We start from the raw sequence: 13,747 nt of genomic DNA, 5'->3' as shown, positions 1-13,747 counted from the left end.
TTTTAGACAGAAAAGCAGAATAAAAATGCAATGAATACTTCAATTAAATTCTTCTCAGTCACCCTGTTTTCCTCTCCAAACATCATTTATATTTAGCATCATCCTTGGCTGGGATCATCCTAAACTTTTTTGTCAAGAAGTCTATAAATGCTCCTTTGTTTGCAAGCAAATTCATAGGAAACGGGGTGCCCCTCAAGGCCTTGCTGGACTACAACTTGAATCATCCCGCTGGCCAGTGGCCATGCTGTTGGGGCTCATGGGAGTTGGAGTCCAACCACAACTGTTTTTTGTTTGTTTTGTTTTGTTTTGTTTTTGGGTTTAGATCCCCTCCAAAGGCTATCGTAGTTTGGTTCACAGACATTCAGACAATCTTGTGGCAACACAGACAAGGAGCGAAGGCAAACACAGTGACTGCGAGAAGCAGTGTATAGCACAAAAAAAAAACAGACTGGACAAAATTCCAGGAGCTGCAAGTGATTGCGTTATTTGGCTTCAGGAAGAAGAAGATAATTAGCTGGTGGACACTGTGACTTTGGCGTGAAGAACGATACGAGTGAGGAAGTCAAGAAAGCTGTGGATTAGGAAAAAGAGAAAACAATTAGCAGGCCGCTGTCTGAACGACTTTCTGGAGCAGGGGTGGGGAACCTCAGGCCTGTGAGCGGAATGCGGCCCTCTACCCTCCTCAATCCGGCCCTCAGAACTTTCCCCAGGCCACAACCTTTGTCAGTCATGCTCCACCCTCTCCTCAAGTCTTTTCAACTAGCTGGAAGAGGTCCTTGAAATGTAATACAATGCCTCTCGCTTGTTTGGTCTGAGAATTGGAGACTTAAAAAAAAAAAAGGTTCCCCACTCCTGTTCTGGAGAATGCGAAAGCAACACATGTCTGGACGGCACACAGATTCAGTTTGGTGGCAACACGGACGAGGCATGTGATTGTATGATTACAGGCAAGAAGGAGATAGCGAACCACCGTGGGAGACGGACGTCCTACCCATCCTGGTACCTGTGGCGGTTATAAAGGAGTATGACTTAGAGGAACGTCCTTTCAGCACCCCGTGGATTTCCACATGGTAGGTTGTGCCAGGATCCAATCCGGTGATAACTGCTCTGGAGGAATCTCCAGGCACCACTAGCTCCCCTACTTCTCCAGTCCCCGTATTGCGGTAGAGGATGACCACGTTGTCAGAGACCCCTCTCACGCTGTCCAGAGATACCTCAATGCTGCCCGAGGAGCTGCCTACTACCGCCGGCTTGGGATGGTCTGAGTGGGAGTAGCTGCCTCTCGCAGTTGGGGATTCTGTTTTCTGAAGCAGATCGTCAGTCTCTCTATCAAGCCGGTCCTTGAAACTCTCTATGACCTCTTCTGGCTTCCGGAGAATTAGATAGATGTATATGTCCCTGGCCACACTCTGTATGGTCCGGTTGCCATGGAGAGGGAAGTTTATGGCGCGGAGGTAGCTCTCCAAACGCTCGAGGAGGGTCCCGTTGTACGGGGAGAGCTTGGTCGAGATGTTCTCGGTCATTTTCTTCATGAAAAGCTCCTTAGCTTTGGCGACATTGGAAGGGCTACGGCCAGGCTGCGGCCTGTTGCCTGGCTGACCAGCTCCAGGCCCAGAGGAGGAAGAGTCAGGCCTTCGGTGGGAAGAAGAGGGGGGTGGTGTGGAGTACTGGCGGACTGGCTGGCTCGGAGCTGGTGCTGGTGGGATCAAAAATTGAGGCAGTTACAGCAAAGGAGGGGATGAAAGTGAGCTGTGGAGATGGGATGCATTGGAAGTGGTAAATCAATTGCAGAGGTAGATCCCCAATTGGTAAGAAAATCCCTGGTTTCCCACCCATCCACCCCTTCTGAAGCAGCCTGCAATGGAGTTGGCACCCCAAAGAAGAGACATGCGCGCTGCTGACCCCTTCTTGGGAACCTTCCCTCAAGCTCTCACATCAGCTGCAATAAAAGCGGGGCAGTTAGTTTGAGCTCTCCTCAGAAATCACCCTTGTAGCCCTTTCTGTCCGTTGGATCTTCAGAGACCTGTGAGCTGTAAAGAGAAGGGAAGAACAAGGGGCTATGGGAGAGAAAGGGACGCCATCTTCTGACCACTGCAGCTGTCGAAAGGAAATAATGAGAGGGTAATAATACTTGGATAGAAAAGACGTGGGGAAAAGATTATGGTGAAAGATGAGAGGCACTGAATGTGGGCAGTTTCATATTCATCTTACAGTTACCCTTTGGCACGCAGTTTCCTACTGGCATACTGTCTCCAGGACACCCTCCACACCCCGATTCCCCTTAAAGAGTCCACCTTCTCACTGCCGCCATTGCTCGCTGTGGCTGTCCTCCTTGCTCACTGTTCTTGCCACCTGCCTGCCTGTGAGGTTGAGACCCAACGAGCAAGCAGGCATTGGCAGCCTTTGCCCCCCACTGATGGCTGTTGGGACTGGTGCCCTTTGGGTCTAGTGGGGTGGAAGACAGGAAAGCCCAACAGTAGGCGGAGCCATAGCCAATGACAGGCAAGAGCCAGAGCCAATGACAGGTGGAGCCAACTAGTCCTAGATTTGCCTCCATCCTCCTTCCTGCCGAGTTTTTCAGGGGGCATTGCTGGTCTTAAAGGAGAAGGAAGGTGACAGCCAGGGCTTACCCCCGGACTGGTTTTAAGAAAGAAGGTGGGCAGTCGAGCACTGGCTGAGGGCAGAATGAGGTTGGTGGGGTGGTGGCTCAGTTGCCCTACATTGGTGGGATGGTGCCTCAATTGCTGAGCCTCCTTTTCACCACCATTGTTGTCTAGGCTGGAGACAGATGAACATGCAGACCTTGTCCGTGTGGTGTTCTCCTCCGGCTGCTGCTGTCCCGCACTTTCTCCCCCCTAAACCCAGAGATTCCTCATGCTTTGAAAATCCAAATAGGAGAGCTGCATCGATCGCATAGGGAATCTCCAAATTTAGGGAGGAGAAAATGGGGGACAGCAGAAGTTGGAGAACGACGTGGGGGAATCAAAGGAGACACAAGAGGTTCACAATCCACATTAAGCTAAGGTATGAGCAGGTCCCTAGTCCTAGCAAGGAGTTAGGAAGTAACAATGGAGAATCGCTGGGCCTAGGGATACATTTGTTGAGTTTTCTTATGACCATTTCTTTCATTTCACCATGAGGTTTTAGTCGTTTATCAAAATTGGGAGAATTGTAGATTTTGAAAGATAGCTGAGTTTCAGTTCATGCACTTATTTCAGAAAGCTGAGAATGTCAGCTTCACATTTTAATGCAAACCTGCCTCCTTTGCCCATCCTGAGCCATCCTTCTCCCTTAATCTCTTGCCACGTGGCATAACCTGTGGCCCCATAAGCTAGCCTCACGTGTGGATTGATTTGCATGTTAGGGAAGCAGATGGCATGGACTATGAAACCCAGCCCTGTTTCTCTATCAGTTTTGTACTACAGGTATCAAGCACTTAGTGGTGGCATCCCTTTAGGTTGCAGAACTGAAAACAGGAGTGCTAGTGGGTCAATCGGAAGAGCGCTCTGCTTCCCTTTGCCTTTGCTGCATTCTGGATCGCAAACTGTTTCGGGAAGTGTGGATTAGGTAGGTCTGCCTTTCGGTACAAATTGAATCTCTCCCGCATCCCCAGCTGAGACCAGGGGCAACCCCTAGCTCCCAGCCGCCACTCTCGGGGCCCTACCAGTAGTGCTGACGATGATGCTGGTGGCTCGGCTGTTCTCGCCACTCTGGCGGGCAAACATGGTGATGCGGTATCGGGTGCTGCTCTCCAGCTCGTCCAGGGTGACGCTTTCAGGCGCTGCAGGCAGTTCCACACGCTTCACGGCCTGGGCGGGCCGAGAGGCAACCAGAGGCACGTAGCTCAGGATGTAGCCGTCAGGGCGAGAGGCTGGCGGTTCCCACTCCAAGGTCATGGAGTTTTCTGTCACCTGCGACGACTGCAGGCCACGCGGAGGAGCTACTCCTGGAAGGGGGGAGAGATGTACATAGCACACAAGGCACTGAAATGAGACAGGAGGACACTTAGAGGCAGCAGGAACTTGTGCGGAATGAAATTAGCAGGGAGGGAGCGGAGGCAGAGCGCTTTAAAACTGAGGCCAAAACCTTGATTTGTTGGCACAGGGTGTAACAGGAAGTACAGGTGTTTAGTTCTATTCCAATCTTAAAAATGGACAGCGTAATGCTGGTGGTCAACAGAAGAGGTTTAAAGACTGTCTCAAGGCAAATCTAAAAAAAATGCAGTATAAACACCAACAATTGAGAAACACTGGCCTGTGAGCGCTCCAATTGGAGAACAGCCTTTACCAAAGGTGTCATGGACTTTGAAGATGCTCAAACTTAGGACGAAAGGGGGAACCGTGCTAAGAGGAAGACATATTTGGCAAACCCTCACCATGATCAACTCCTACCCGGAAACCAATGTCCCCACTGCGGAAGGACGTGTGGATCCAGAATTGGCCTCCACAGTCACTAACGGTCTCTTTGTTAAAACAGTGTTCATGGAAGACAATCTTACTCAGCTACGAGTGATCGCCAAAGAAGAAAAAGAAGAAGTGCAGTTAAGGATATGATATGCAGGGGAAGGTGGTATAAGAACGTAAGAAAAGCTCTGCAGCTGCATCAGGCCAAGGGCCCATCATGCTCTGGCATCATGTTCTCGCAGTGCCAAAAGGAATCCTGAAAGCAGGAGCAGCACTTCTCTCGACACTGGAGATTCGGAGGCTGTGACAGTGGAGGCAGGACATAGCCATTGTGGTTAGCAGCCGCAGAGGCCATTTTAGGATAGCGCAACCAGTTTAGCTGCACTGGGTGCCACGCTGCAGGGGGCGCCACAACAGTGCTGCAGAATGGAGCATGAGAGGCAGCAGGGGCGAATTTGGGCACCACACAGGGCACCGCTGAAATGTGACAGCCCAAAGTCCGCCACTGGTAGCCACTTGGAGCCTTTACCCTTCATGAATTAGCCTGCTTTCGCACACCAGTGCATCCTGTTTCCAAACGCTCCACTATCAGCTAATTTCTGCGTTGTATCTTAGCTTTCACACAATGAAAAGGCCACTTCCAGAAGTGTAGCAGAATGTTGTGGGCGATCTTGGGTGTCCCTGCCTCTCTGCCTATGGATAAAAGGGGAAGAGGGAGATACTGTATGCCGCCTGGAGCTCCTTGGAGGAAAGGCGGGTTATAAGGTAGTGCAGTGCATTTGGTCAGGGCCTCTGGCTGTTAACCGGAAGGTTGCTGGTTTGAGCCCACCCTGGGAAGGCTGCGGGCAAAAAGATTCCTGCGTTGCAGGGAGTAGGGGTAGATGACTCTCAAGATCCCTTCCAACTACAGTTCTATGATTCTATGGTCATTGTTATCACTGCCCCATAGAGAGTAATTTAGACTGGAGATAGGCACTCCTAAAGCTGAACTGGGAACAGGCTGCAAGAGCGGAGATGGGCAAAAGCGATGATGATGATGATGATGATGATGATAATAATAATAATAATAATAATAATTTATTATTTATACCCCACCCATTTGGCTGAGTTTCCCCAGCCACTCTGGGCGGCTCCCAATCAAGTGTTAAAAAGAGAAACACACTGCTCCAGGCTACATACGTGTACGCACGGTCTGGGTGACGGGGGGTCCGTAGCGCTGCCCCTTTTCTGCCCGGACAGTGACAGTGTATTCCTCTCCCGGCGTCAGCCCTCTGCGTTCGAAGCCTGTCTCCGTGCCAGACAGACGTACTGATTCACCTGCCTGCTGATCCCGCTGCACATCAGAGGAGAAAGGCGCTGAGTAACTTTTCGCCACCAGAAGGAAACACCCATAAACGCATCACCAGGCAGTGCCCGGTTGTGTTGATACACACACGCAGATTAAAGCTTTCCGAGTCGGCTGCCACCGCCACATCTAGCGGTAGCGAATGTCATATTTCAACCACGCACAGCGTGAAGAAGTCCTTTCTGTCGCTCCTGAATCTCTCACAACCTCGGTTCACTGGATGGCGTTCTAGTGTTAAGAGAGACCTCGACACCAGCCCAAGATATTATGCTGCTTGAGACAAAATGGTGCACCCCTAGCCTACTTACAGGAACCAGCCGTAGGGGCAATTGGATCTTACTTCAGCACGAATCATAGGGCAGCACCCTCCACCACAACTGAGGACAGAAAGCTAGCTGAGTTGTCATAGTGCGAGCTGCATAGCGCAACCAACTCTGCCCTCCAACATCTCACTGGCGCCCCCCTCAGCATCTGCCTCGTGAAGTGGCTGCCTCACTCTAGCTAATGTTAGGGCCGGCCCTGATATACCTCTATTCCCCCTCCCCCCATACACCATTCACAATTTTTCTAGCCAAATGGATGAAGCCCCCTGCTCAAAGACCCACCCTTATAATCTCCCCCCTTCCCTGCTTTCTGTGGAAACACATTGTCCCAAAGAGTGGTTGCTTACTGTGGGCTTCACGTGAATTTCATACGCATCCACAGATACTTCCGGGCGGTTCCACTCCAAGCGGAAGGACGTCTCATCTCGATTTTTCACATGGATGCCAATGGATGGAATCTCTGTTCATGTCAAGAGCAAGAGGAGGGTGGTGGAGAGGCAGAAAAGAGTCGAAAACCAATTTTATCTCCAGCCTTCTTTTAACACTCACCCTTCCCAACGTGTCCCCCAAAAGTGCATTGATCTGAACCTCAGCAAGATAAAAGCCCTGATGCCTAGGGTGGCTAGAACTTGCATGCCATTTGCATATGCAATTATACAGTATATGTATGGATGCAAATTTAGGGGGGGGGAATAATAAAAATGGAAATACAATACATCACACTACAGCAGGAAAGACTGTGATCAGGTGGCCAGAGAGCCTTACTATGATAATTAAGATGATTTTATTCATGAATTGCGCTCCCCTCAAGGTGATTTATGTACACGCGATTAAAAAACATTGTTTTAAAAACAAAACAACAAAAACCTCAAGACAGATTTAAAAACCAATATAAAATTAATAATAATAATAATAATAATAATAATAATAATAATAATAATTGCTCATGCTTCACCCCAATATCCCAGGGTTGGTCACAACAATTTAAAATGAAACATTAAAAGCAGATTTTTTAAAAAAATGAATGTAAATGTAATGATTTTTTTTAAAAAAATGGATAATTATTAAAAAATTACAGTCACCAAAAAATAGCGTGGATGAACACCTAAACGAAATCAAAATGAGCACTAAATCAGAGACCTTTTCATACCGGATGTAAAAGCTTGTTCGGTATGCTGCCTACTATTGATGAACAAGATAACTATTCCCTTATGGAAAACAAAGGCTTCCTCTCACTTACATGGTTGGCAAGCATCAGGGTTTGACCTGAAGTGCCTGAGGAGCTTGCAAAATAGCTTGAGGGCAAGAGAAGCTAACCCAACACCCTGAGCTACTCGGCCGCAGCGATTTCGTCTTGAGGTGTTTCCTACCTACCTATAGAACAGTCTTCTCCTGAATAACCATCACGGCAGAGGCACACTCCGTTCTGGCACTCCCCACGGCCGCTGCAGTCCTCTGGACATGCCAGTTGCCCGCAGTCCGGCCCGGTATACCCCTTGTGGCAGGCGCACACGGCTCCTTTCAGGCAGCGGCCTCTCTGGTTGCAGTCGTTGGGGCAGGCCTTGGTTCCACAGGCTGGGCCCGTGAAGCCGGGCTCACAGATGCACCGCCCGTTGTGGCACTCTCCCCGCCGGTTGCAGTTGCTGGGGCAGGCCCGGCTCCCACAGTCAGGCCCGGAGTAGCCAGGGTCGCACACGCACTGCCCATCCACACATCGGCCACGACCTTGGCAGTCCTGCGGGCAGGCCGGGTCGGCACAGGAAGGTCCAGAGTAGCCAGGGAAGCAGGCGCAGCGCCCATCCACGCAGCGCCCTTGGTCGTTGCAGTCGTCTGGGCAGGAAGGTGGCTCCTCGCAGCGGGCACCGGAGTAGCCGGGGCGGCACTGGCAGCGCCCGTTCACGCACTTGCCACGCTGGGGGCCACCACAGCCACCTGGGCAGGTTGGCTCGGCACAGGTGGGGCCACTCCAGCCTGCCTCACAGTCGCACAGGCAGCGGGAGAGGTCGAAGGAACCATGGTTCGAGCATAAGGTGCGGGTGTCTGTCTGGCCTAGGTGAGGGGTGAGAGAATGTAGGGAAGGGAAGAACGGGGTCAGGGATTGAAAGCCAGGCCACACCTATCTTGTGGGTTTATTTGCACATACAGTCATACCTTGGTTCACAAATAGAATTCCAGAAGTCTGTTTGACTTCCGTAAATATTCGAAACCAAGGCGTGACTTCTGATTGGCTGCAGGAGCTTTCTGCACTCAATCAGAAGCGACGTAAGCTGCGTCGGACGTTCGGGTTCCAAAGAATGTTTGCAGACCGGAACACTTATCTCCGGGTTTGCGGCATTCGGGAGCCAAAATGTTTGAGTCACAAGGCGTTCGAGAACCAAGGTATGACTGTATTGCCTATATATCACGCCTGTCAGGAGCGAGCCAGCAGTAAATCACACCTTGCAAGTTGGAGTTAACTCTTTATTAGCAAGAACACGATGGAAACAGGAGGGTCAGTCCTAATGAGCACAGCAGCTCATCTCCAGTAGGCCTTGCCCCTACGAAGCAGTTGCTAAGACTGAAGGTTTCCGCCTCCTCACAGCTGCCCAAGTCCCATCATCTCCAGGGTTTTTTCCCAAGCAATCAGAGACTGTGCTTGTGTGAAGCCAACCTCTCCTCTGCCCTTTTCATGCCTCTTCTGGTTCTGGAAGACCAGAGGGGAGGAGAGCTTGTCGCAGCAGGATTGGGAGAAACCTGTGACTCTTTACCAGCCTGACTCATCTATGCTGCTTGACCTCCCTCCTGCTTCAACTTCTGCCTCTCATTCTGGACATTGCCACAGAGTCTCCCTGCTCACCACACCCTGCTACATCCTCAGCTTCTGACACCTCCTCCTCCTAGTCTTCTCCCTCTGACCGCTCATCAGTATCCCACCACCACTCCCCAGGCTCTGAGTCTTCTTCCCTTGGAAGAAACTGTAGTGGCATACAGGGTTCTCTCCCACCCGCATTTCATCCTCACAAGAACCCTGTGAGGTAGGTTTCCTTGTGCCCCAGGGGGGTCACTTCGGTGCTGCATACCCTCTCCAAGGTCTTACCTGTACTAGCCTGGGAACTGCTGGTCGCAGGGCAGCAGCCTCCCCCAGCCTGGCAGGTGTCCCGCAGTGACCGCACTTCGTTCTCTAGTGCCTGCAGCCGTCTCAAGAGGTCCTGGGTGTCCTCGGTGCCAGGTGGGCACCCACAGGACTGCTGGGGCAGGTTGATGCGGTGAGTGAAGACCACATGCTCCTGGTCTGGCCCTTCCAGCGTGTGCTCGTACAGGCCCCCTCCCCTGGAGGAGCCAGGAGGGCCCAGCGCCTCTTGGGGTGCAGAGGAGGCTCCCTCATCCTCGGTGCCATCTCCCTTCAGCTTTATCGTGTAGATATGAGAGAAAACGGTAGCGTTGGAAGGGATGACCCGGTGCGGCACATGCGCCTCCCAAGAGGTCCCCAGCCAGAAGAGGAACAGAAGAAAAGGCATGGGTCTTGGTTGTCTCCCCATGCTCTGGACCTGTGAGGGAAATGGCAACAAAAAAAGATGGATGGCTGAGGGCCGACAAAATGGACCTGAAGGTGCATTCGGTTGTGTGGAATATTGTATCTGTTTTCCTATTACAATAGAAGTACTTCTGTCCTATTTTCTAATATTCCTTTCACACTCTGCAGAGAGCTAGCCAGCAATAAATCACAGAGAGTATGTGATGCTAACTCTTTGTTAGGAAAAACAAGGCCTGCTCACGGTTGCCTGGCCTAATGAGCACAGCAATTTTTCTCCCTATGAGGCAGTTGTGGAGGCTGAAGATCTCCTCCTTCCCACAGTTCTATAAGTCTGTTCCTCCCAGGTCAATACCAAGCAATCTGAGACTATGCCAGCACACCTGTCTCTGCTCCTAAATGGCCTCGGCCCAATATACCTGAAGGAGTGTCTCCACCCCTGTTGTTCAGTCTGGACACTGAGGTCCAGCTCTGAGGGCCTTCTGGTGGTTCCCTCACTGCAAGAAGTGAGGTTACTGGGAAGCAGGCAGAGGGCTTTCTCGGTAGTGGCGCCCGCCCTGTGGAACACCCTCCCATCAGATGTCAAGGAAATAAACAACTATCTGACTTTTAGAAGACATCTGAAGGCAACCCTGTATAGGAGAGTTTTTAATATTTGATGTTTTATTGTGTTTTTAATATTCTGTTGGGAGCCACCCAGAGGGGTGGGGTATAAATAAATAAATTATTATTTTTATTACAAAGAACCATATGCCACTCCAGTCTGTCATTCTGTCACTGTCACGGCCACTGGTTTAGAGCTGGTGAGAATTTTAGAACAGCATACCTTTCCGGAGGACCGGAGGTATTCTCAATCCCTGTTCTGCATGATTTGGACAGTTCTGCATTTAGCTGCATGCAATGGCCACTCCCATGTCTACTCTGGCGAGAGGCGTCTGATAAGGTCAACTGCTCCCTACAAAGGTTGATGCCATAATTTTTTTCTGCCTCCACTGTTTCTGGGAATAGCAGATAGGCAGAGAGCTGTTGGCTCATGTCCGTCTTGTGTCTAGTTGGCTATGGTGAGAACAGGATGCTGTAATAGATTTAGGGGTTGCCAACTTTAATAAAATATTTGGGGGCCCAGGTAAGGCCTCCCCCCTCATGGGCACACCCATACCATTTGAATGCCAATGCCCATCAACATTGGGGGCCCCTAATTTTATTGGAGGGCCCAAGGGGACCTCGGCCCCTAAGAGGTTGACTCCTATGACTAGATGGGCTGAGAGACAGTGGCTTGCTTAAGACCACCGGGTCCGTTTATGATTGAGGCAAAATTTGAACCATGGACCTCCTGATTCACTGCTCAACTCCTTGGCTGCCTGCTACACCACATCATCTTTCATGTAATAGCCAAGAGGGGGGGATGGTGCTTTTGGCCAAAGCTACGTTAGGAAAACATAATTGTCCGACAATGGGTTACCCACAGTTCAAAATATGTGTTTGTTTAAGGTTCGTTCCTTATTGGCTAGTCTTCAGCCAAAGCTCTCAGGGTGGCTTAGGAAAATGAAAACAAAATTAAGTCAGCAAACAGCAGAGTTGATAGAAGCTCCAACCTTGAAACATTCAGCAGAAAATGTTCCTTGGTAGCCACAGTGTGTGAAAGGGAAATGGGTGCGCAATGAATGATGCATGACTGCTTAGTAGGGGAAAGGATGGAGCTCAGGGGTAGGGCATCTGATCTGCATGCAGAAGGTCCCATCTCTAGGCAGGGCTGGGTTTCCGCCTGAAACTCTGGAGACCCACTGCCAGTCAGTGTAGACAATTCTGAGCTAGATGGACCAGTGGCTCTGACTCAGTGTAAGGCAGTTTCCTGTGTTCCTGTGCCATAACTCTCCCTCTCTGAGCACTTATTCAGACTTCCGCTTATCTCACTGCTTTCCCCAGAGGAATATCACTCTTTAGTGCTCCATCGGAGTAAATGGCGATGCAGGTTTTCTCTGTAGAGGCATTTGCTCCCGTTTAGCACTAAAGAGCAGGTGTTCCCTGCGAAGGGAGAGGGGAAAGGGGAAAGCTGCTGGGATCCAAGTCTAGTAAAGTGCGAAAACCTCCCATGCTTTCTAAAGGCACAGGACAAGCGGAAGTGAGGACAAGCCCTCAATTTCAATCACAGGGCAGCTACATCCAAGCCAGGTTCGAACCCACAGAGCGTTGAACGCACCATGTATTTAAGCTCTCGTGCACCTGCTGATTCTTGTAACCTGTCGCTCGCCTTATGTGCCAATCTGATTTATACATCAAAGCCTTGGGCAGAACTGGAGTTGTGAGTTTGATGAATTTTCATGGATGAATTGCTGGGGAAATGTGGAAAAAAGATTGGAAAAAATGAGGGATTGGGGGAAACGGCATTTGACTGATTTATCCACCCCTAAATATAAAGGTAAAGGTCCAGTTGCGCACAACTCTGGGGTTGCGGCGCTCATCTCGCTTTACTGGCCGAAGGAGCCGGTGTACAGCTTCTGGGTCATGTGGCCAACACAACTAAGCTGCTTCTGGCGAACTAGAGCAGCACACGGAAACGCCATTTACCTTCCCGCTGGAGTGGTACCTATTTATCTACTTGCACTTTGATGTGCTCTCAAACTGCTAGGTTGGTAGGAGCAGGGAACAAGCAATGGAAGCTCATTCCATCGTGGGGATTCGAACCTCCGACCTTCTGATCAGCAAGTCCTAGGCACTGTGGTTTAACCCATAGCGCCACCCGCGTCCCTTACCCCTAAATATAACCCCACTTAATTAAAAGGAGGGAGGATAAACAAAATTAAAGTTTTTTTACAAGTTTTTTAAGAACAACCAGCCAGCCAACAGAAGCTGTTCCTAGTAAATAAAAACAACTGTGAAGTTCAGGAAAATTCATGTCTGTTCATGCGTGTTAAAACCGCTCTCTCGGTCTCTCTCTTACACACACACACACACACACACACAAACACACACACAGAGGCTGCTCCTTGATGCAACCTCGGTTGGAGAAACCCACTGAAAGGGGTGGTTTTCTCGCCTGCTCCTGCAACAGCACAACCAGTGGATTTAAAAAAACAACAACAGCTAGGGAATTGTTAGGCACAATGCGGCTATCTCCAATCGCATTGATGTGGACAGCAGGAATGCAAAACAGAGGCATGACAGGGATCCCATAGCGCTCGCCAAAGCCAGGCAGTTGGGAAGCAGGAACAGCAGTGCACGGCAGGGGGTGGGGGACGGGGCAGAAGGACAAGCCACGGAGTGCTCTGAAATGCAAGCAGAGACGTGGCCAGGAGTCAGATATGGTGGAGGAAGCTGGCAGGGTAGACCGGGAGAAACGGATTAGATAAGAGTGCGCCAGGACAGACAGAGGGAGCTCAATCTTATCCTTAAAGCTTCCTTGTGACAACAGTCTGCAGCACAGCCACAGAGGTTGTGGGATTTCCTTACTTGTAGCTGCCTGGGCCTCAAACTCCTGGATCCAATACTGTCAATGGGCTCGGTGGCTAGGACTGCCTATTTCCACCTGTGTCTCACCACCGGTGTCCCTTATTGCACAGAAATGAATTGGTCACTGTACTCCAGGTTCTGGGTAGCTACCAAATTGGATTAGTGCACTGCGCTCTATGTGGGTCCAAAATGCAGCAGGCAGATTACTGGTTGGGGCTCCATTTAGAATTTGCTGATTTAATGGTTGCCAGTTTTCCCCCAGGCCCAGTTCAAGGTGCTTACATTAATGTTTAAAGCCCTAAATGACTTAGGCCAGGCATCCCCAAACTCAGCCCTCCAGATGTTTTGGGACTGCAACTCCCATCATCCCTAGCTAACAGGACCGGTGGTCAGAGATGATGGGAATTGTAGTCCCAAAACATCTGGAGGGCCAAGTTTGGGGATGCCTCAATTCCTGAAAGACCACCTTCTTCACTGCAGACCCTCTCAGGTGTTAACGTTGGCAGAGGAAGTGTCCCTCAAAATCTCATGGGGCGGCAGCCCAGGAGAGGGAATTCTCTGTGGCAGCCCCTAAGTTCCCTCCCCACAGAAGTGTGTCTGGCACCTTCATTAGCAGCAGACTTGGGTACTATGACGCCCTGTGCAAGGCCAACATTCCCAGCCCTCGCACTGCCTCCCCCAAAGCAGGTAAGGAAGTGTCCAGGTAAGCAGGTAA

At 50.5% G+C, this 13,747-nt stretch overlaps 1 protein-coding gene across 17 annotated transcripts in view; it reads right to left on the bottom strand.

The window, feature by feature from the left end:
* The window catches only part of TNXB (tenascin XB), a 121,389-nt gene that overhangs the window by 71,087 nt on the left and 36,555 nt on the right, over positions 1-13,747 (bottom strand). For 15 of the 17 annotated variants that reach the window (XM_083424527.1, XM_083424521.1, XM_083424522.1 and 12 more), the window contains exons 2-7: positions 9,148-9,598; positions 7,446-8,120; positions 6,419-6,531; positions 5,583-5,736; positions 3,665-3,946; positions 1,004-1,696 (exon numbers count right to left, since the gene is read on the bottom strand). In XM_083424527.1, coding sequence (XP_083280653.1) covers positions 1,004-1,696; positions 3,665-3,946; positions 5,583-5,736; positions 6,419-6,531; positions 7,446-8,120; positions 9,148-9,589 — 2,359 coding nt within the window. In that variant the 5' untranslated portion in view covers positions 9,590-9,598. The remainder of the gene's footprint in view (positions 1-1,003; positions 1,697-3,664; positions 3,947-5,582; positions 5,737-6,418; positions 6,532-7,445; positions 8,121-9,147; positions 9,599-13,747) is intronic. The other 2 variants (XM_083424513.1, XM_083424516.1) reach the window with 1 other exon arrangement.

Source organism: Podarcis tiliguerta, assembly GCF_965153285.1.
Source record: "Podarcis tiliguerta genome assembly, chromosome: 2".
Lineage (NCBI taxonomy): Eukaryota > Metazoa > Chordata > Lepidosauria > Squamata > Lacertidae > Podarcis > Podarcis tiliguerta.
The sequence above is the reverse complement of the archived record's forward strand: the minus strand, read 5'-3'. Positions and strand labels throughout refer to the sequence as shown.